The sequence below is a fragment of the Ictalurus punctatus genome, chromosome 21, assembly GCF_001660625.3.
Source record: "Ictalurus punctatus breed USDA103 chromosome 21, Coco_2.0, whole genome shotgun sequence".
NCBI classification, from domain to species: domain Eukaryota; kingdom Metazoa; phylum Chordata; class Actinopteri; order Siluriformes; family Ictaluridae; genus Ictalurus; species Ictalurus punctatus.
In genome coordinates, this window is record NC_030436.2 from 11,235,001 (window position 1) to 11,258,958 (window position 23,958).

Sequence of the window (23,958 nt, forward strand, 5' to 3'; positions counted from 1 at the left end):
CACAGCTCACATTCCACACACAGTTTTTACAGTTGATTTTAAAGCTTTACAATATAATTTGTAATGTAATAACATGATTTTCAGAATCTCCATGAATTGCCGGGCATGGTTTTAAACAAAGTTTGCTAGACTCGTCTCGGGACTAAATTTGCTATAAAATGTTAAAGCTGATCGGTTCATCCCAGAGAATGAATATTAAACCCGAGCAAAAGTGATAACTTTCCAAATAACATACATGTTAATGAATTAAAACATTTATATATCAGCTTCTGGTCATTAACAAAATCTCCAGTGTGATTGCAAGACGAGACGGTCACAATTTTTCAATCTGGCAACCAACTAACTAATTTCTCCAGCCCCTGAGCGTGTTGAGGAATGATGGAGGAAAGTTGGAAAAGGAATTAAAAAATAGTTTTTAAGAACTGAATCTTTTTTGTTTTTGTGATGTAGTACATCGTGAACAGTCAACAACGCAGAGAAGTGTAGAATAATACAGAATAAGAATAAGCAATCTTTTATTTATTCTGTAAAATAAACAAAAAATAAAAGAAGCGGTTTATTTTATCTCCAGTTGCTGCAGACCTGCTGAAGATCACCACGGAGGAGGATCCAATACAATCAGTGGATTCAGGTAGGATTGAAAACTTTTAGCAACAAAAATGGGCTTGAAGTTTTAACAGCTGGAACAGTGGTGATTTATTAGTTTTCTGGGGTTTAAGTGAACTTAATTCCGATTCTCTGACAAACTGATGAAGTTGAACTTCTTATTAATCTTCTCACAAGTTGCTCTTCAGGAGTTGGAGCGCGAAACCTGCAGACTGCTGATGACTTACGTGAAGTGATCTTTCTGCATCACCTGGATCTGTCCAGCACCTGTGTTCATTGGTTTCATCAGATCCTGATTATTATGATTATTATGATGATGATGATGATGATGATGATGATGGTGGTGGTGGTGGCTTAGTGGTTAGCACGTTCGCCTCACGTGTCCAGGGTTGGGGGTTCGATTCCCTGTGTGTGTGGAGTTTGCATGTTCTCCCCATGCTGCGGGGGTTTCCTCCAGGTACTCCAGTTTCCTCCGCCAGTACAAACACAGGCATGGTAGGCTGATTGGCGTGTGTGAGTGTGCCCTGTGATTGATTGGCACCTTGTCCAGGGTGTACCCCGCCTTGTGCCCCATGCTCCCTGGGATAGGCTCCAGGTTCCCTGCGACCCTGTAGAATAAGTGGTATCAAAGATGGATGGAGTTATTCTTATTTATATTTTTTTCTCTTTACATTTATATAGACAGATAAAATCATTTCTCTTGATTTAGCTGATCTATAAGCTAAATCAATGTAACTATTTTGCTTGAGGTTTTTCTATCTTAACAAACAGGCCTATGTGATGTTTCATTACATAAATCCTTCTTTTTTTCTACTGTAATTTCTAAAATAATCAATCAATGTTAGGTTCAGCTACATACAATAAATCACAATGTTAAGATTCAATTTACCTGTGGTGACCAAAAACTCTCAAACATGCAGGAATTAGCAAGCAGACGTTTATGCTAATCACGACATAACATGGCTAACTGCTGTGTAGTTTGTGTTGCGTGTAAATGTGAGTTTATGTCTTAAGAAAACGACAAAACCCAAAAGCAAGCAATGCTAAGCAGGACCTAATATTAGCCTGTGTGCTGCTTCTAATGCTAATTAATTAGGCTTTTTTCCCCCCTTCAGCAACCTGAAGTGGGATTAGATCTGGAGCATCAACAAGAGGGTTGCCATGGTTACCTCTGATCAGGAGCTCAAATCAGCAAAAGCAGCAAAACAAATGCAAGCTGTTACTTGAATACTCGGATTAATGATGGTTTTTCGGTTTGTAGGTGTTTTTCTACTGTATGCTGCTGATTTAATCAGTCGCCATGAAGCTCTGAAGCTCCTAGAAATAAAACCATCATGGGTGAGTGAGTCTAATCACCGACACCGTTCACTTCTGTCTGATGTTAATATAAACATTATTATTATTATTATTATTGTTGTTGTTGTTGTTGTTGTTGTAGGAGCAGGTAAAACAGATTTTAAGCCTTCAGTGTTCAATGTTTTGGTACAAAATAATGAAATTGTACACAGGAGACTTTGAGGAGATTACGGTTTGTAGTGTTGGACCCTGAAGTTCAGCTGTAAACACAGCTCAAGTCCATGGACAATATGGCAATAAAGTTAACATTCAATACAAATAAACTTGCTCTCTGCTCTGTTTAACTCGCCTTTAATGAAAAACTGGTGGAGGAAACTGGTGGCTGTGGGCAAGAAGTTTCCACTGCATTAAACTGTGACGTTAAAACACACCTGCAGACCCTGTGAGAGGTTCAGAGGATCTCCTTCAGAGTTCTGGCTGTGGAGAGCGTAGCCTTTACTCTAACACAATATTCTGCAAAGTGAAAAAAATAACAGAAAAATCCAGGTCAGAGCAGCTTACAGGTAAGGAACCAGGTGGAACTTTTTCAGTAATCCAGGAACTTTAGATACATTACCACCGCAGGAACTTTTTCAAGAACTTGACATCTGTAGGTACATTTCCACAGCAGGAACATTTTCAGGAACTCAGGCACTGTATGTGTGTTTGCACCACAAGAACGTTTTCAGGAACTTGTAAACTTTAGACATGTTTCCACTGCAGAAACCTTTTCATGAACTTTAGGCATGTTTAGGCAACTCAAGAACTTTTGGCACCTTTCCAATACAGTAACTCTTTTCAGAAATTCAGGAACTGTAGGCACCTCAAGAACGTTTTCAGGAAGACAAGGGACAATTTACACCTGAAGAACGGTTTCAGGAACTCAGAAACTCTAGGTACATTTGCACTGCAGTAACTTTTTTTCTGGAACTCAGGAACCAGTGGAACATTTTCACCACAAAATAAACACTTGTAGTGCTTTCGGGACATTTTGACTGAAGGAAGTTGGGAACTGTAGTCATCTTTCCACCACAGGACTTTTTATAGGAACTTCAGGCACATTGCCACCAAAGGAATATTTTCAGGAACTCAGGAACTGTAGGCACATTTCTACAATAATTTTATTAAGAAACTCGTGGATTTTAGGAAACATATCTCCAGTAGGAACCAGAACTGATTTTAGTTTTGTTGCAGGAAACTTTTTAGTCAGAACAAGGAACTATTGGCGTGGACCTTGCTGTGCTAGTCATCACTGATTGGTCATAATTTACAAACAGTGCTAATAAAAACCATCTCTCTTTTCCTCAGGTTGCTCTGTTGTAGTTGTCGCCGCTGCTGTATCAACTCTTGGCGGTCTCGTGTTTGGCTACGAACTTGGAATCATCTCCGGCGCTCTACTGCAGCTCCAGGTCCAGTTCCAGCTGAGATGTGTCCAGCAGGAGGCCGTGGTCAGCTCCCTCCTCATTGGAGCCATTCTGGCTTCTGTTATCGGCGGCTGGCTGATCGACCGACACGGCAGGAGGACGTCCATCTTGCTCAGCAATCTTCTGATCATTGTCGGGAGCCTGATCCTGTGTGTTAGCATCTCGTTTCTGATGCTAATCTTTGGCCGTGTCATGGTGGGCTTCGCCATGTGTGTATCTTCAATGTCCTGCTGCATCTTCATCTCCGAGATCGTTTCGCCTGAACGCAGAGGTCTGATGGTCACTCTGTATGAAGTTGGTGTGACGGTCGGGATTTTACTCGCGTACGCCGTCAACTACGTCTTATCTGGAGCTCAGGAAGGATGGAGGTACATGTTCGGGTTGGCAGTTGCGCCGTCGCTTGCGCAGTTGGTTTGTATTTGGGTTCTACCATCTCAGCACACGCCGGTCATACAGCTCCTGAATGAGAGCAGTGAAAACGGAGCCCGAACACACAAGAAGGCGTACACAATCGTAGATCTGTTTCAGCACCGCAATAACATGCACACCAGGACCGCCATCGGTCTCGGGCTGGTTGTGTTCCAGCAGTTCACAGGTCAGCCCAATGTTCTCTTCTACGCCTCCACCGTCTTTCAGTCTGTGGGGTTCGAGAGCGACGCATCTGCTGTGTTGGCGTCGCTCGGCCTCGGGATCGTTAAAGTTATCACAACATTAGCAGCGATGTTCTGCGCGGATAAAGTCGGAAGGAGGCCGCTTCTGATTGGCGGATGCTCCGTCATGGCTGTCGGTTTGATGATTATAGGATTCCTGAGCAGACATTCAGAGTTTGATATGGTGAGACACTGCGGCTCTCGTTTAAACGACACCGTGTTACCTGAGATTGGAAATAACGCCACCGCACTTCCTCATGATGCAGGAAACTTTAATTGGATTGTTTTGTTCTGCATGATGGCTGTTGTCGCCGCCTTCTCCATGAGCTTTGGTCCAAGTACGTGGAATTCTGCTTGTATTAGAACAAAAATTTACATTGTTTATTGCTCTAGAAAAAACAATGCATAAAAACATAACAGCTAGTCTAGTTTCTCATGTTAGCGTTTCCGTTGCTTTGTATCGTTTCCTCTCAATATGAGAAGTCAAACGCTTTTTTCGATATGCTTGCGGTTAAAACGAGCTAGGCGACTGTCGCAAGGCAACGACTGAGATCAAGCTAGCTAATATCTGAGGATAATGGTTTAGCTAACTAGTTTGTAGCTGTTATGTGTTTAATAGTGACAATGTAAAAGCACACTGACAAAAAGTCAGGATCCTCAGCATGTTCTGGTAAATTACTGAGGAAAGACTTCCTCGAGTTCTACCATACTGGGAAACATCAACGTGGCATTTAAAACGATTCATGAAGTTGTGAACACACAAAAGTTGACTGTTTATGTGGAATCGAGACCATTTCTGAACACAGCGTAGATACGTTTGACTTGTCCTGTCACTATCGCTACAGTAACGCAAATTTTCACTACAACAGATCTTTACACGTTTATTTTACACGTATATACTTTTTATCTATCTATACTATTTTACGTTTAATGTTGTGGAACGTCCGTGAAACAAGTCGGTTCCCTTTTCTCACTTATGTTATAGCTGCTATAAACGGCCATTCCCTCACTGGCCTTGCTTTATTCTCTCTTTTTATTCTCTCTCTTTAATTAGACAGAAAAAAAACAAAATACCGGCTTGTCGCGTTACCGCAACGAAGGGTAAGCGCCTCTGTCCTGAAGATCTCTGAAAATCTACAGCTTTACCTCTGGTTGTTACAAAGCGCTGACACTGGAGACTCCTTCCATTAATGTTAGATAAACTACAGAAATCTTCATATCAGCAATTACACACATTTTGATAATGTTTGTTTTTAGTGTGTTACTATAGAAACATATTTTTTTTATGTAACTCATCGTCCGCTGAGCAGAATTATGGGATTGCTTTCACTAATAACAGTTAATGGACAGATGCTCGATCCAGTTTCTCTGAAGTTGGTTGAAAATCAGCTAGAACCCTAAAGATTTGGTTCTTGTTCTTGATATCTAGAGCAAATAAACGTGTTTTTTTTTCTTTATTTTTCCTTTTTTCCACAATAAAAAAACTTGTGGTTTTTGTTTTCCAGAGTAATGAAGGTTGTGGATTTATTTATTTATTTTTTCCAGTGACGTGGGTCGTGTTGAGTGAAATTTTCCCAGCAGATGTGCGAGGACGAGCATTTGCCTTCAGCAGCTGCTTTAACTGGGCAGCCAACCTGATCGTCACCTTCTCCTTCCTCAATGTCATAGGCCCGTATACAAATCCGGAGTTAATACAGTATGCACAATGCTAATCCAGCTCTACTTTTATGCTAATAGACCTGACTTGTTTTTTTTGTTTGTTTTTTTTTCTCTCCCTCAGATGTGATGGGTCTTTCCGGAACGTTCTTCACGTACGGCGTGATCGCAGTAGCAGCCGTCGTTTTTATTTACGTCCTTCTACCAGAGACTAAAGGCAAAGCACTGCAGGACATCGACAAGGAGCTGTGTGAAAGACGGTCAGATCACGATTAGATTCTTTGAATTTTCTGAATATAAATAAATTGTAAAAAAAAAAAAAAAGTAAAAAAAGACCAAAAGCTCAGTTTTGGTACCAATTCAGAAAAACTTACCTACTTTGAATAGTAATAAAAAAATAATAAATTGGATATTTGGACAGGCTTCCAGTACAAAACTATATGATCTGATTGTAATTAAATATAATCAGTTTAGTAGAAGATTACGCAGCTCAGTTCATGTGTCTTGTTAGCTTTCACCCTCTCCAAATGCTAGCTGTTTCATAATAGAAAAAAAAAACTCTAGCTGAATATTTACATCTTTAAATTTGATCAACGAATCGCATTCCAGATCACATGACATCACAACAAGCCTGTATTTTACCATCTTTGTATGCTTAGCATAAAATACAATAATTGCGCTTAGAAACAACACCATGCTAACATGAACTAGCTTACTGATTAGCTCGGCTAACGTTACGTCTCCAGCAGTAGGAATCGTTTTTGATGTTGGTAACCAGCCAAGTGCTAAAATATAGCTGTTATACTTTGTAATTAAAACCAGTGGGCAGTTTTTTGTTTTTAGCAAGTTCACCTTCAATTTCTAAAAATTAAGATGATATGTACCGATAGCGATAGTGTAATTTTATCAATAATAATAATAATTTGATTCCTTAGAGCTACAGATTTTATGCAAATTTATGAGTCTTAAAATTGGTACAGCTGACTGCTTATGAAAAATGCTACTTAGTTAAAATGGAGTCGTTTTGTACAGGTTTCCTCACAGAGAAGAATTCTGCAGTGTTCTCCAGAGAAGACGTTTTTCACCCGGATATCAGAGAGTCTCCTGGACGAGTTCTTCGATATAACATTCACCATCAGGCCACCAGAAAAACCCAAAGTTTTATTTTAATGTAATAAACTAGCTGATCATCATGTGGAACGAGGTGGCAGAAAACCTGACGTTTTTACTGTAATAAAGTTCATAACGCAGAATTATTTGTCTCGAGCTGTTCACCAGCTGTTTACATTTTTCCCCGTCCAGTTAAATTATACATTTTTTAAAAAATGTTAAATAAAAATATTGATAATTTTCTACTGTTTTTTAAAAACTGTTTTTGTAGCTTTAGGCAAACCTCTATATCATACCAAATTCATGAAGTGCTTTAAAAATTAAACATTAAAATTAAACGTGTTTAGATTAAATTAGCATGTTACAATTAAACATGCTTTAAAATGAAAGGTTAAAATCAAACACTTTTAGATTAAAAGTAAAAATTAAATATGCTTTAAAGTTCAACATTAAAATGAAACACGTTTAAAACTAAATGTTAAATTAAACACGCTTTAAAATTAAGGGTTAAAATCAAAAACACTTAGATTAAAAGTAAAAATTAGATGTTTTGAAGTTAAACATTAAAAATGTAATACACTTTATAATAAAATATTAACCGTGAATATGTTTTTAGATTAAACATTAAAATAAAAAAAAAACTTTAAAATTAAATGCTAAAATAAAATGTTAACATGAAATTCTTTAAAACTGAATTGTAAGATCACAGGTACGAGCTGCTCTAGAGGAACTAAAGACGCTGATTTTTTTTTCCCCTCAAGTGAATTTTAAAAATAAGTATGTAAGGACATTAAAGAAAAAACTTACACGTGCGATAAATAAAACACGTTTATTTACACAAATATCCTGAAACACTACTGCTCTACATGAGGACAGAGACGTATGTACAGTCGTGACTCTGAGTGACCAAGAGGACATATGTGCGAGTGTGCATCAGATTTACATCATGGAGAAATGATAAAGTTAAAAAACAAAATAACGAGTAAAGAGCGTTATGAAAAAGTCGCAGTACAGTTAAAATAATTCTCATTATTAATCAGAAATCATTGGTGTAATTTCTTCAGAGCGACTCTGAAAGTGTCATGTCACTGAACAGTGAAGTGGAACACATTCAGGAAAATGTCTCGGTGTGATGTTAGCGAACGCGTCAAAGTTTATCGTAAACTATCTATACAATTTTTTAATGTAATTCTTTTCTACACAACTTACACAATATCTGCATTTTTCCCACTGTTTAATATTTACGAAAAAGTCACGTCATGCACGAGGAACATTTCTGAGAGATGTTCTCGAGATTTTCTTCCATAGACAGGCGTGTATTTTACACAAACAAACAAAACGTTTATTTTAACTGTAAAATCGGATGCACGCTCTGAAAGCCCCCCTCCCAACGCATAAATTAAGAGAAAGCCCACTGATTGGTTATCCAGTACTCTCCACCAAGCAATCAGTGTGAAGCTTTGGTTGAGGAGAGTAAAAGGACACGCTAATGACACGGAAGTAATACTTCTGGGTTGGAATTTTAATTGATATTTTAGGAAATAATAATTTAGGGAATAATATTTCTGCCTTTAGAATCAGAAAAGAACATCAGAAGAACTGAAATCCACTAAGAGCTCATCTGAGGAGGATAGCAGCAAGTTCTGTAACATTGATAAAAAAAAAAAAACAACCTAGAAAATAAGTGATATATTGCCATGTGAACGGTTTGTACAGAGTAAACACGCCATGTTGATTAATTTCCCATTCCAGCGTTTCACACACTGAAGAGGTGACGCTCCTGCAGCATGTAAATGCACGCTTACAACCATTGCATTTAAACACTGCGCTGTGTTTCGGTCATGAGGACAGCACCAGTACGATTAAAACTCTACGGCCACCGAGGAGGAGACGAGTTTGCTAACGTTAAAGCTTTTACACCGACCCGGAGCTGCAAACAAACATACACGCCGGATTCGAGTTATTTGCATAATTGCTATATATTGTTGAGGAACGAACAGACGGTATGTGAAGAAACGGATGATTTAGTTGTGATTTTGGTTATGATCTTCTTACATGTTTACGCTACAACACTGCTGAGGCCAAGCGAGGAGCGATTTCTCGTGTTCTGCACAAGTCGCACCGGAATAAAATGAAAACTAGATCACAACAAGGTAAAAGAAAAAAACAAACAATTTTTAAAAAAGAAACGGAAGAAAAGGAAAAGAGAAAAATAAGAGAAAGAATTAGAAACAAAATAAATAATGGAAAAAGAAGAAGAAAAAAGATGAAAAATAAGACTCCTGACAGAAACTACTTGACGCTCGGCCCCCTAAAAACCTGAAAAATACCTTTAATTGTTTATTTCTCTTCGGATTCGTTTGTTGATTTATTAGTATATTGTAATTACGATGAAGTTTGTATTTAATCCTAACTCTGTTTCAGTCAAAATAGAAAAAAAGAAATAAAAATTATGCAAAGGGAAGCTAAGAAAAAAAAGAGGGAATAATAAAGAAAATAAGAGAGAAAAAAGGAACAAGAACACAGAAAGAAGAAACAAAAAAGGAAGGGGAAAAAGAAAAGGTAAGAAAATGGAGAAAGAAAGAAAAAAAAAAGGGAAAAACAAAGAAAAAAATAAACCAACGATGAAGAAGAAGAAGAAGAAGAAGGAGGAGGAGGAGGATCTTCTGATGAAAGCTACTTGGTGCCCTAATAAACTGTATAACAGGTTTAATTCTTTATTTCCTAAAATTTTAAAGAATTGAGAGAATTTATGTCCTATGAAAACAAACCCACGTGTGGATGGGATGGAAAAATACGGATGATGTGTTGCGACAGGGATTCTGACACTCGGCTACGTGAAGAAAGAAAATGTAAACACTGAACAGGATCGTTTTTCAAACCAGTGGAACTGCGGTTCTACTGGGAAAAAAAAAATGAATAAAATGTTTTATTTTTATTTTAAAAGAATCATCGCTGGCTCCGTGTCGGTGAAAAAACCTGATTTGTGATTAGCCGTATTTGAGTTTTTAACATGGAGCTACTCCTAAATCAGTCACACACACACACACACACACACACACACACACACACACACACACACACCTTTCCTTTCTAACATGTGGGAAAAACATGTGCTTAACATCATCAATGCTACACTCACACACACACACTTAATAGTCCGTACAGTTCAGGTAAACTGTTAAACAAGTGGAGCGTTTGTTTAACTTGAGGTGATTTTTTTTTTTTTTTTAAGCGTGTGGTGTAGGTGAGGGGGGGGGGGGGGGGGGGGGGCAGAAAGAGCAGGGAGGAGGGATAGACAAAGGGACACGCTTTTCCCATCGTCCCCTGCAGGCTGAACCGAGAGGTCAGAGGTCATCCGTCCCATGGAGTCACTGAGTAGCTCCGGCGGCAGCGGGTACGGCAACGCTGAGGGTATTGGCGGCTGAGAGGACGGGTGAGCCGGCCAGCGGGCCCAGAGCCGTGGAGGCGGGAAGAGCAGCAATCCCTGTTCGGGTGGGAAAATAAATAAAAAAGGGAATTTAAAAATAAATAAAAACAAACAAAAACCTATGTCCAGATGTGAGATTTTCAAATTCATGTTAAAGTTGAGTATAGAATAAACATCACTCTGTATTACTCTCATAAACATTCCCGTGTTTTTACTCCATCTAATTAATGTTAAAATATGCTTTTTTTATTTTCAGTGTATTCGAAGGTATAAAATATAAGCGTATTCAAATAAACACTTTCAAATGCTAAATTATTTAAGGAATTCATTTTAAATTAATCCAGTACACAGAGGCTTTAAGTATTTAACCCAAAAATATCACCTAAAAGGAGAAAAAGAAGGAGAAGAGAAGGATGAGGAGGAGCAGAAGATAAAGATGAACAAAACTAAGGAGCAGGAGAACAAGGACAAGGACAAAGAGGAGGGGAAGGAGAAAAAAAAAGTTGAAAGATAAGAAAAAGAAAGACAAGGAGAAAGACAAGGAGGAGGAAAATAAAGAGACTGACAAACAAGGAAAATGAGGATGAGGAGGAGAAAAAGAAGAAGGAGAAAGAAAGAGAATGAGGAGATGAAGGAAAATAAGAAGAATGTGAATAAGGGAAAGGAGAATGAGTAAAATGAGAAAGACCAGATGAAAGAAAAGAAGAAGAAAGATAAGAAGAAGGAGGAGAGGTAGAGAGAGGAGAAGGAGAAGAAAAAAGATTAGGAAGGGGGAGGAGGAGGAGCATAAGAAAGAACGAAAGAGAAAAACGAAGGGGGAAAAAGTAGGAGTAGAATAAGAAGAATGTGAATAAGGGAAAGGAGAATGAGTAAAATGAGAAAGATCAGATGAAAGAAAAGAAGAAGAAAGATAAGAAGAAGGAGGAGAGGTAGAGAGAGGAGAAGGAGAAGAAAAAAGATTAGGAAGGGGGAGGAGGAGGAGCATAAGAAAGAACGAAAGAGAAAAACGAAGGGGGAAAAAGTAGGAGTAGAACAAGAAGAAAGAACAATATGAAGGAGAAGGAGATGGATAATAATAATAATAATAATAATAAGAAGAAGAAGAAGTGTGTGTATAGCTGTTCTGCATGACCTCACTTCCTGCTCTTACCCGTGATCAGACTGGCGGTGCTCACAGCGGTGTTGAGTGCTGGGACGTTAGCGGAACCCACCATGCGAGACTGATCCTTCACTACAGGGTCTGAAGCAGGGAGAGGGGGATTAAACAGAGGGAACACAGGGGAATGAATAAAATAAATCAGCAGTGATGAGTGACTCACAGAAGTAAGGATGCTCCATGGCCTCCCGCGCAGTCAGGCGGGCCTGATGGTCGTATCGCAGCAGCTTGTCCAAGAAGTCCAAAGCCTCGGGACTCACCAGGTGCTGATTCTCACTGTGTACGAAGCGTTCCCATCGTTTACGGGAATGTCTGCGGCCAGAGGAAGGATACGAAACATCACAAACTCCATTACACATAATCACATTGTTATATGGAGCCCTCCTTTTCCCCATACATGCGTTTTCCCACGATTCACAGAGGAAGATTTCCAACAGTGGGGGTCGACAAGTAAATGTCACTTGGTTCAGCAGTAACTCACTGCAACTTCGCTGTTCCCGATCTTTCGATCTTCCACACCCTTTGCTCCTCCGCATCCTTCCCTCCTCCCGCACCCATTGCCCTTCCCGCACCCTTTGATCTCCCGCACCCTTCCCTCTTCCCGATCTTTCGCTCTTCCGCACCCTTCACTCTTCCCAAGCTTTCGCTCTTCCGCACCATTCACCTTTCCCGCTCCCGTCGCCCTTCCATACTTTTAGCAATCCTGTACGCTTCACTTTTCCGTGCGCTTCACCTCCCTATACATTTCACTATTCCCTGCACTTGGCCTTTCCCTGCTAATAAACAGTAAACTAATAAATGAAAATGTAATAAAATTTCATAAACAAGCAGAAATCAGGCTATAACACTACAACAATCTGAATTCTGGAGTTTTCCTGTTTTGACTCGTCTTTTATTTACTTATTTATTTACTTTTGGACAACACATCGTTTTGGTATCTAGAATATCCTGGATACTTTACTTGGTGTCAGTATCTCAGCACGTCAGAACATACTCACCTTCCCAGGATGTCATTGAAGCGAGGTTCCAGCTCGATGTTGTATTTGTCGATGTAATCGTAGAGGTCTTCAGTTCCGAGGACTTTGGCTATTCTCACCAACTACACGGAGATGAGAAACATGGCAACGTCGTTAATCGAGTGCAAATCCTGGAGTAAAGGCTTTGGATTTACTTTGAATTTAACACAAAAACAAATTTGATCCGATCCTGTGACAATTGGAAAAGATTTATTTTATTGCAACTGGAAATATTTACATATAAAGAGACATGACTGTATTTTTTGTTAGGATTGGTTTAATTATATTTATTACACTTGTCAGGTAACTGAAAGAGTTTAGCTGAATAAAATCGGGGTTTTAGCTGTTTATTTACTCAGGGAAATAATTTATTATTATTATTTTTTAAGTGAAGTATTTCCAAAAAAGTATTTTAAAACAAAACTGTACAACAAACTACTAAGCTTTGAAGTTATAAAGACTTGCAGATATCTGCAGCTGCGTGACGAGATTTACCTGGTCGTAGTTGTCATGGCCGTGGAAGAAAGGCTCCTTCCTGAAGATCATGCTAGCCAACATGCAGCCGAGACTCCACATGTCCAGACTGTAATCGTACATCTGTAACGCAGGTATGCAATGCAGCTAATTAATCAGAAAGCGAGCCGGACCTGATCTTGGATTTAATTCTACTTCACTGTGAACTCTCATATACATATATATATATATATATATATATATATATATATATATATAAATATATATATATAATGTATTGTAATATAATATGATATTAACATTAACATACTGGTAATAAATCCTTTCTCTGACCTGATAGTCAACGAGAAGCTCTGGTCCTTTGAAGTAGCGTGAGGCGACTCGGACGTTGTACTCCTGTCCCGGGTGATAAAACTCCGCCAGACCCCAATCAATAAGACGCAACTGTGGGGGAGAAACAACACCCCAACCATTAAATATTGTGAGAAAAAAATTAATACAGCTAGACGCAATTTCAACTGGTGTTATGAATCTGTATGTGTACCTTCCTGTTTTCGTGATCGATCATGACGTTGTGCGGTTTGACGTCTCGGTGCATGATTCCCATACTGTGGCAGTAATCAAGAGCCTGCAGAAGAAAAAAAACACCCCAAAAAATAAACATTAACTACAAATCTAACGAAGCAGAAATAAACGAGAGTTTATTCAGCGTAGCACGAATAAACACAACCAGTTTACGTTTTACCTTCAGGATTTCGTACATGTAGAACCGAATGTCGTAGTCCGTCAACGTCTGATACAGTTGCTGACGAGATAAAAAGAGAGAAAAGTTGTGCGTTTTTTTAATTTTTAATTTTTTTTTTAATCGACAATATATTGAGCCATGCAGCTTTACTGTATACGTGATAAAAATATCTCACGGTACATCATACGGACCATGATACGCAGGCTAACAAACTACTAGCAAAACAGTAGCGCAAACATTATAAAAACACTGAAAACAAGGGGAAAAAAACACAATCTTACAGTTTAAGGTTTTAAATGTTATCATCCAATCAGCTGCTTCCAATTAAGGATTTGTAATTGTTTGTTAAAAAAAATGAAATAAATACAAAGATCATGATATCGGTTTGATATAATCGTAAAGCACTGACAAGGTACGTGCTGATCATCAAATAACAGGACATATTGCGATATTTTTTACATTCGATATTATTGTTAAGTGGATATTTAAAATATTGGCACCGTTTCCTTGTGTTCTGATTGGCTTAGAAGCAATTTACGAAAGAAAGAAAGAAAGAAAGACAAACAAAAAGGTGAGTAATAATAAGTGTGTACGTTTTACTTTTTTTTATTTATTACCTTAAAGTCTGTGTTGTTCACGTGTTCAAAAACCAAGGCAGGAGTTCGGGACTGTAGATTCAAACAAACAAGCAGGTCAATTATACAGCGCACCATGATGGCGTTATCGTTTCTATAGTAACAGTTCATTCACAGCCGCTAAAAATACACGGATTAAAAAAAAATCATTGACATGGCGAGGTTTTCTTTGGGGAAGGACACAAATGTTTATGTAACATTTATGGAAGGAGTCTCCAGTGTCAGAGCCTTGTAACAGTAGGTAAAGCTAAAAATATAAAGAGAGGCTGGTGACGGAACTAGCTGCTTGAACGTCGATATTAAATGTAACTAAATTGATAAAACGTACCTGCCGTTCCTTAATAAATAAAAAATAGAATAAGAAGCTCTCCATATACTTTAGGGTTGAATAATATTAGTTACTGCTCTTTAGGATTCCAGGCAACCAATACACTCGTAATTACGTAATGAAGGAATTATTTTTACTCTCACCACCGGATCTTTGACGATGTCTAGAAGCGAGATGATGTTCGGACCTCCTCGCAGGTTCTCCAGGATCTTTATCTCACGCTTTATTTTCTTCTTCTTCACAGGCTGATGGAGAGAATTCACACTGATCACTCACACTGTCTCACACTGTCTCACACTGTCTCACACTGTCTCACACTCCTGTTTCCACACTTTGTGTTTAATAACACTAGATGTTTACCTTCAGTATTTTCACCACCACTTTCTCGTTGTTGGTGATGTTTACTGCCTCGAACACCTCACTGTATTTTCCGCGTCCGAGCTTCCGCACCAGCTGGAAATCGTCCTGATTTCTATAAAACATCATTCATACGATCAGAGACACGCTTCAGTTTGTTAAATCAGAATTCTCCTGAGACTCATCAGAGAGAGAAAGAGAGAGAGAGAGAGAGAGAGACACACATCTCCATAGAAATTTTAAATTCAGGTCATTCACAAACATTCACGTCTCTTTACACTTAATGAGGCAGAGAGGAAGACAGACAGGACCGAGAAGCAGAAAGGCAGAGAGGACCGAGAAGTAGAAAGGCAGACAGGACCGAGAAGCAGAAAGGCAGACAGGACCGAGAAGCAGAAAGGCAGACAGGACCGAGAAGCAGAAAGGCAGACAGGACCGAGAGGCAGAGAGGCAGACAGGACCGAGAGGCAGAGAGGCAGACAGGACCGAGAGGCAGACAGATATGCAAGAAATGTTAATCGGAAATAAAAATGTAAATAAGTGAGACAGAAAGCAGTCCTGTGTTCACGTGAATAAGAAAAAGAGGTGAGTAATTAACAGAAGAAAGAAGGTGAGGAAAAAATTCTTAATGTAAAAGAGAAAACGTAAATAAAGAAAATGTAATAAGTAATAATGACTGGGTGTGTGTGTCAGAAGGAGTGCTCCGTACCCCCACTCGACCACATGAGACTCGTAGTCCCAGTACTCCCGGGGCCTGTGTGTGTTCACTTCAGTGTAAACCCGCGCTCGGCTCGGCACCGGACCCGACATGTCCGACAGTTTGGCACAGGAGGAGAAGGAGGAGAAGACGACTGCAGAGGGAAATGGGGACGTGTCGAAGCAGTGACGCTCCTGAACACCTGCAGGACAGAAAACCAACAAATGATGTATTTTATTATTTACATTCAGAAAAGAGGCATGTAGTTAATCACCTGTGGGCGTGGCCTGTCCAGCTGTTTTTTTTTTTAGTCCAAATGAGCATTATATATAACTTCTAACACTAACAAGTTTAACACAGATTAAATAACGCACTAATCAGTGTGAAAATCGTTTTCTTGATTTACGTGTTACGTGCTGGGCTCCGTTCTCTCACCTGAACGCAAGGTTATAACCTGCAGTTTATAATTTTCCAGATAAAAAATGAAAAGTGGAATTCTGTAGTAAAACTCCATCACAGATTCAACTTCAGTGATAAAAACCAGACAAATATAATTAACGTGTACCAGTGGATATGGATTTGTCTTCAAGGAGCTGCTGTTTGGATAAAAGGGGGAAAAATGAGATAATAAAGACAAAAAATTGGGTTAAAAAAAGAAAAAAACTATATGCAAGAAGAATTGCTGAGAATTTACATTTATGTTCCCTTTTTAATTTATTAATATTTATTCACAAACCACAAATTTCAGGCACATTAATTTTCTATTATTAGAAGAGAGCTTATTATTATTATTTTAAAATATTATTTAATTATACATCATTAAAATGTTCACCATAAATAACTATTATTAATAATAATAACATTAATAATATTCATAATAATAATAAAAATAATACATTATGTTAGTATTATAGTACAACAAACAGTGAGCTAAATAACTATGCTAACCTTTGGCTATCACGTCATATTGTTAACATTAGCTACCTAATAAACTGAATATAAACTTATTAGCTGGTTTAGCATTAGCTTACCCACCGTTATAGCGCTAACATGCTAACGCGCTTAAATGGATAGCTACCTAACAATCATTAGTTTAACCGGCTTCCTAGTTACCGCTAGCTTATCTTAGCTTAGCATAGCCACAGCACCCAGCTCCTGTTTTAAAGTTTTTTTTAAATTTATATATATATCTATATATATACTGCATTAAATTCAACTCATTTTACCTCTTAGATGAAATCTAGCCGGTGATTAGAAATATCCTCACCAGCGTCGCGGCTTTTCATTTATTTATTTATTTAAAATTAATTTTCTGAGGTACCGGATCTTTTTTTTTTTTTTTTGCTGTCTCAGTGACAAATATGGCACACAGAGCGCTAAGCGGCGCTCTGCATTGCGCATGCGCAACACTCTTCGACGGTCACCGTATCGCGCATGCGCAACACTCTTCGACGGTCACCGTATCGCGCATGCGCAACACTCTTCGACGGTCACCGTACCGCGCATGCGCAACACTCTTCGACGGTCACCGTACCGCGCATGCGCAACACTCTTCGACGGTCACCGTACCGCACATGCGTGAGGTATATACTGCCCGAGCGCACTACAGAGAAGTGCGCACGCGCGGATAATCCTATTTACTGTAATGTTCAACGATATATCTTGCAATGCAGCAATGATTGTTGATTTTCTTACATGTATTATTTTAATTTCTATATTTAAATTTTTATTACATTCAACATCAGCTCTGCCTGCCTCCTGTGAGAAGTTTATGACAAAAATGACAGAACATATGAAGCTGCCCCCCATGTGCTCAATCTTATGCACCTGAACTCAATCATTCAGAGATCGGATGCACATACTTTTGGCCATATAATGTATCTATCAGAAAATTAGATTTTCTGGACTATACAGTATGATGTCTTACATTTTACCTTCACTCATATTTTGCACTCCCTACAATTTGCACACCTCTTTTGCACAGGTACAGTTCTTCTACTCGATGTAATATATTATTATTGTAATTTTTTTTTCTATAATTTTCTATTCATATATTCTAGTTTTATTGTCTATATATTATATATTTTTTTAGTATATTTTTATCTATTATATTTTATCTTATTTTTTATTCTCTTTTACTTATCAGTGCAGTCGTACAAGCATTTAACTGTGTGTCATAAGATGTATGGTTATGTACGTGACAAATAAAATTTTATTTGATTACAGAATTTTAACATTTCTACCTGTCATGTCACACTATTACCTACATTTGATCACAGTTCACGTTCTTTCCGTGATAACATTTAAAAATTCTTTTTTTTATAACTGCTTTTTAAGCACAAATGGTTTATTTTTTACTAAACCAAAGTGTAAAAAAGTGTTAGAAAAAACACACACACACTTCCTTTAGCAGGAAGTAACACAATAACACACACAGGTACATTCAATAAGATAATTTATGTTATTTTACAATCTGCATGTATAACAAATAAAGATTAAAAAACAAAAGAACAAGACGATCAGTAAGATGATCTGTATGATGCGTCATAACGATGCGTCCGTGATTTTCTGAGTGATGAGAGCTGCTGATTGGCTGCTCTAGTGAAGGGGTGGGGGGGTGGAGCCTTGCAATATAAAATAAGGGAATGATGAGAGTCTTGGAAAGGAACATGAATGTGTGTGTGTGTGTGTGTGTGTGTGTGTGTGCGCACGCGCATGCGTGAGTGAGTGTGTTTAGACACTGTAGATTTGGCCCTCGGGTGGCTGCGGCAGCTTCATGTTCTCTTTGCACATCATGAGTCTGCGCAGCTCCTGCAGAACCACACGGATGCTGTACGAGTTCTGCCACTTGGCCAAAGACGAGACGGCGCGGACGTCCACCTGAAACACAGCAGAAACTTTAGATTTTTTAAAACACATACATGCTTATACGGATCAGCTGGACTCGTGAGTCCTGTACTCACCACACCGTTGGAGTTGTGGACACCATTCAGGTTGATTTTGGTGACGAATCGGACGAGTGGCGGCGTTTCTGGATACCGAGGTCCGCACTCCACCCTCAGGCTGTATATCCTGTTCTCGTAGATCGTCTGAGGAAGTTTGAAGTTCAGAAATCTCACACAGAATATCAGAGCACCAGAAATATCACTTTATTCTCCTATTCTTAGATATTTTACTCTTATTCTCTGTTATTTACTTTTATAAAGTTTATTTATTATACTTTTATTACACACCTTTTCACTTTATTATTTAAAAAATTATTGCAATTATATTACTTTAATACTGTAATTTCTCAAAATGTGTATTATTTTAATTATTGAATTTCTCATATTTTACACACTTAAATTTTTTATTTTAATAGCAATTTCATTCTAATTTTTTAAAAATTATTATATTTTACAGTACATTTATTATTACACACAACACATTGTTTTTACACCCTGTTTAATATTATTTTAATAATTACAATTTTATTATATTTCTGCACTTCATGTATTATGATTTTTAGTACCATTCGTTTTCCTATTTTAACACTATTATATTATTTACTGTACTTTAATTCCATGAAAACTTTTATTATATATTTTTAATTATAATACTTTTCTATTTTTACACACTTTCAATTATAGTTTATTATTATTATTTTTTTTTTTTTTTACAATTTTATTATATTATTTGCATTACAGCACTTGAATTCTTCTTATACTTACATAGTATATTATTTTATTATTATTTATATGGGCGGCTGTGGCTCAGGTTGGGGCAGCTGTAGCTCAGGTGGTAGAGTGGGTTGTCCACTAATCGTAGGGTTGGCGGTTTGATTCCCAGCCCACATGACTCCACATGCCGAAGTGTCCTTGGGAAAGACACTGAACCCCAAGTTGCACCCGATGGCAAGTTAGTGCCTTGCATGGCAGCTCTGCTACCACTGGTGTGGGAGTGTGTGTGTGTGTGAATGAGACACAGTGTAAAGCGCTTTGGATAAATGCGCTATATAAGTGCAGACCATTTATTACAATTTTTTTTTTTACATTATTTTAAATACTGTACTTTTATTATATTTGTACAGAATATTAAAGATATTTATTTCTATTCTTTTTCAATAATTATTTTTTATTGTACTTTTTGTATGCTTTTTTTAATTACTGTAGTTATAATTTATTTACACACTTTTTTTATTTAAAAAAAGATGGTATTAATGATTGTACTTTTATTCCATCACGGATATTATTTACTGCTATTTTTTTTTATCTTTTATTTTTGATGCGATTTTGTTTCTTTTCCCCCCCTCTGTCTCTCTTTATTTATTTATTTATTTATTTATACGCAGATTTAGTTGCTTGCCGGACCTGAAGAGACAGCATTTGATAAAATGAAGAAAAAACCCCCCCAACAAAACAGCTGTGTAATTGGTGAGGGTGGAGCTTAAGCAAACGTTACAGAAAATTAGCCCCACCCACCCTGCAGTAAAAGGGGGTGGATATACAGCTTGAGTTTATGGGGAAGTTTTAGATGTTTGTTCAGCAGATATTCTGCGTCTAAATCTGAGCAAAAGCCGACAGATTCTCACCCGGGGCGGGCCGATGATCATTCCTCTCCAGCGTGTGAGCGTCATATCGTCGTCATCCTCTAAACCCCAACTCACCGTCCCATCTCCCACGCCCTTTTGCCCCTCCTCCAGCTCCTCCAGCAGCCGGAAGTTACGTGGAACTTTGATGCCTGGAACACACGGAGGACGAGCGTGAACTATCCGGAGCGTTAAAACACAATTATATGTTTTGTCTTCAATTTATTTATTCATTTTCCTATGGTTCATTTACATGTGATTCATTTACATGTAACAATTATATGTTTTACCAGAAAATAATTAATGAATTCTTATTTCCTTTAAACACGAGCATGTATGCAGGAGTAATGTTATTTATTCCTGTCTTGTTTCACAGAACACATATTCCATGCAGCTGCACTATTTCACTGCATACATGCATGGTCATGTTATAAAGCATGCACAGATGAAGTAATCCTTAAAGTGCGTGCAATTCCGTTATTTCCCTGAAAGCGTTGATGCAAATGCATTATTTACAGAAATGCCTGCACAAACACAAACTATTTAAGCAATGCATGCAAATACATTTTGTATCATAATGCATGCATGCAGTTGTTATTTCCTGTAATACATGCACACATTCATTCTTTATAAAATGCATGCATACAAATATACCTATTTCTCAAAATGCATGCATGAATAGAATGCTTACATTTAGATGCACCCATTTCTCAGAATGCATGCACACAGTTGTATTATTTACAATAATGCATATTATATATATATATATATATATATATATATATATATATATATATATATATATATATATATATATATATATACACACACATCCTATATCTTCCAAAATGCATACACACAGATTTTTATTTCCTAGGATAAATGCATGCACGCGTGCCATTCCCCAAAATGCAACGCATAATTGGCTAGAATTCATGCATATGCACGCAGGCATGCTCTTGTTCCAGCTTGTTTCGCAGGTTCAGTAACATATGTGTCATGACGCTGCAATGACTAAGTTAGTTAGCTAGCTAGCTAGCTAGCTAGCTAATTAGCATCGTAGGCTGATCAAACTCCAGGGGCTCCCAACATGCTAATTTGCTACACAAAAATATGCTTCAATCTTTGGATGAAGAAAGGACGAGTAAATTGTTTACACTTAAGCCACGAGTGTAAAAAAACCAATAATAATAATGAAAATAAATAAAAAGGCACCAGCACAAGTTCCTCCCCACCCGTATTCCGACAAACCCCGCCTCCTTTGGTATGATTGGCTAATCGCTCGTAATAAATGGCGGGTGTAATTTAAATAATGATTGACGTTAGGTTTATAATATACTACACATTCCAAACAACTCAGTAACTGTAAAATTAAACACGAGTTTAAACTCGTAAAAGATGGTGGTACGCAGTATGTGCACAGTAAGAGATATTAATAACCAATCACAGCGCAGGAGACCTAATACTACTGGCCAATCACAGAGCACGAGTCGAAACTGTGCTGACCAATCGTAGCGCAAGAGGCGGGACTTGGTCATCAGAATACCGGTGAGGAAAAATGACAACTCGGAAATGATAACTAGCTAGCTAACCTCAAACATCATTATTTCTCTGAAAGAACGTTCTGGATTTAGTCACATAGTTTGGAAACAGCTACTCAAAACTCCATCTCTTTATTCAAACTTCGATTCGATTTTCAGAGTTAGAAAACGATTCCATACGGAATTTAAAACGAAACGGAACAAACTGAGTTTACCTGATCCGGTGGACGCCGCCATCTTGTCGCTCAGGAGCGGTGACGCGCCCGTTGCGCGTTACGTACACATTCAGCAGCGGGGACGCGCACGTGCTCGACAAAGCTCAGCGTGCAGTCAGTGATCTGGAGCCTGGTGTTTTCTCTTGACATCAGTGTTTTGTTTTTGTGATACAAATAGTTTATCTTTATAGTCTAATGTGACGGATGTTTAATTGTGCGCGCGCTAATATTACTGTGACTACGATAACGCATGCATTCATGGAGATAAAAAAAAAACTTCCATACTGCATACATGCATATACATTATTTTCCATATGCATGTATTCCAGAAATGTATCACTGTATTGTATTATTTCCCAATATGCACGTGGGTATAGGAATTGTACAGTATATTTTGTTTTTTCCACACATGCATGTGAATGTATGATCAGAATTCATCTATGAAGGTGTATTATTGTGTTTTGTGTGTAGATTATTGTCCCAAAATTCAATTTAGGCATTGTCAGGCCATAGCTTAAGTAACAAAGTTTATATTATACAGGGCGTCAGAAAGGTCAGGAACCAATGAGAGTAACGTGTACTTAATTTTGATTTATTATTTACCAAGTGCTCTGCATGTTCACCTTTACGCTCTACGCATTTCCTCAGCCACTGTACCATGCTTTTGTGGAGTTTATTCAACATGTTCACATTAGTTCCTGATTTTCTGGACACACTGTATTATTATTATTATTATTATTATTATTATTATTATTATTATATGTACACGATAAGCTAGATTAAAGAAATAAAGTGGTCACCCAGTGTATATGTAGATATAAAGTATAACAAAAAAATAAACATTTATTAAATTTTTAAACAAATACCAGTTAATCCTTGTACTGTAATTTAAGCAGTCTTGATTGACTGAGATAAACTGCTATTAAGGAATTAAACAATTTTGTCATCCTACTAACAAAATTAATATTTTTTAACTTCATAAATTATGATCAATATCATGAATATTGAGTATCTTGATGTATCATATGACTGATTATTGGATACCAGCATAAAACAAAAATATACACAAAACAATAAATGGTGGCTTAGATATCAAGATTTAAAAAAAAAAAACAAAAAAAAAAAAACTTGAATTAATTTGATCTGATCCTGTAACAAATCTAGCCTGAACTCTCAGAGAAGTGCAACAGTGTAAAGCAGGTTAAAGTAGGTCATGTGTTAACCACATCAGACACGTGGCATAACGTTAACACCACCACAAAAACCCTGAGAGACACCCTCATGTCACCTAAAGTACCCAGTACTGGAAATGTTTACATATAGTGCCCTCCACTTATATAGGCACCATTTTTTATTATTATTATAATTATTGTCCTGATGGTGGAAATGGACATTTTCAATGCTTGTGCTATTTTCTTATAGCCACTTCCCATTTTGTGAAGCTCAACAACCTTTTGCCGCACATCAGTTATATTCCTTGGTCTTTCCCATTGTTATGAATGACTAAAGGAATTTGACCTGTGTGTTACCTCATATTTATACACCTGTGCAACAGGAAATCATGGTTGAATGATTTCCTATTCCTGGTCATCCAGGTGTACAGGTATATGGGTATATATTTCAAATATATGAATTCTTATTATAAATTTAACAAAGATTTTTTGGATAAACCTGTGTTGTGTTTGCAATTGTTTGATATCCATGAGAGCAGAGTATTTTAGGGATTTTTTTTCAAACAAAAGATCAAAAGGTTAGACAATAAAGACCATTTTTCACAGCCTTCTTGGCTCAAATTTACAGAGTGTGCCAATATTAGTGGAGGGCACTGTATATGGTTTAGTGGAAGTAATTTTTGTTGTATGTGAACAAGCTGTGTTTTTAGTTATTTAGACATATTTTCTGGCTATAAAAACATTATATTGGTAAAGAAAACGTGATTTTTCTATCTCTAAAGTAAATACAGATAAATGATGTAAAATAACGACACACATACACACACTCACCCCTGTACTGTAA

The 23,958-nt window shown here is 37.6% G+C and overlaps 3 protein-coding genes across 4 annotated transcripts; 1 reads left to right on the forward strand and 2 right to left on the reverse strand.

The window, feature by feature from the left end:
* Nucleotides 1–225: 225 nt before the first annotated feature.
* On the forward strand, nucleotides 226–7,024 carry slc2a10 (solute carrier family 2 member 10). 2 transcript variants are annotated; one of them, XM_053674117.1, is made up of 6 exons: nucleotides 226–631; nucleotides 784–1,944; nucleotides 3,250–4,353; nucleotides 5,561–5,683; nucleotides 5,796–5,931; nucleotides 6,704–7,024. In XM_053674117.1, the coding sequence occupies exons 2-6, from the start codon at nucleotides 1,941–1,943 to the stop codon at nucleotides 6,795–6,797; spliced, it is 1,461 nt and encodes a 486-aa protein (XP_053530092.1). In that variant the 5' UTR covers nucleotides 226–631; nucleotides 784–1,940; the 3' UTR covers nucleotides 6,798–7,024. The 2 variants fall into 2 exon arrangements, with proteins under 2 accessions (XP_053530092.1, XP_017306564.1); XM_017451075.3 differs by having other exon boundaries at nucleotides 1,868–1,944.
* A 567-nt stretch (nucleotides 7,025–7,591) lies between these two features.
* On the reverse strand, nucleotides 7,592–17,033 carry csnk2a4 (casein kinase 2, alpha 4 polypeptide). The gene is made up of 13 exons (XM_017450977.3): nucleotides 16,846–17,033; nucleotides 15,632–15,821; nucleotides 14,926–15,037; nucleotides 14,709–14,810; nucleotides 14,220–14,270; nucleotides 13,603–13,662; nucleotides 13,402–13,485; nucleotides 13,191–13,301; nucleotides 12,879–12,980; nucleotides 12,366–12,466; nucleotides 11,531–11,679; nucleotides 11,362–11,451; nucleotides 7,592–10,268 (listed from the first exon to the last, which is right to left on the reverse strand). The coding sequence occupies exons 2-13, from the start codon at nucleotides 15,730–15,732 to the stop codon at nucleotides 10,153–10,155; spliced, it is 1,179 nt and encodes a 392-aa protein (XP_017306466.1). The 5' UTR covers nucleotides 15,733–15,821; nucleotides 16,846–17,033; the 3' UTR covers nucleotides 7,592–10,152.
* Nucleotides 17,034–18,057: 1,024 nt separating this feature from the next.
* Nucleotides 18,058–22,047, reverse strand: ube2v1 (ubiquitin-conjugating enzyme E2 variant 1). Its single transcript, XM_017450978.3, has 4 exons — nucleotides 21,943–22,047; nucleotides 20,190–20,338; nucleotides 18,583–18,708; nucleotides 18,058–18,499 (listed from the first exon to the last, which is right to left on the reverse strand). The coding sequence occupies exons 1-4, from the start codon at nucleotides 21,962–21,964 to the stop codon at nucleotides 18,353–18,355; spliced, it is 444 nt and encodes a 147-aa protein (XP_017306467.1). The 5' UTR covers nucleotides 21,965–22,047; the 3' UTR covers nucleotides 18,058–18,352.
* Between the last annotated feature and the right edge of the window lie 1,911 nt (nucleotides 22,048–23,958).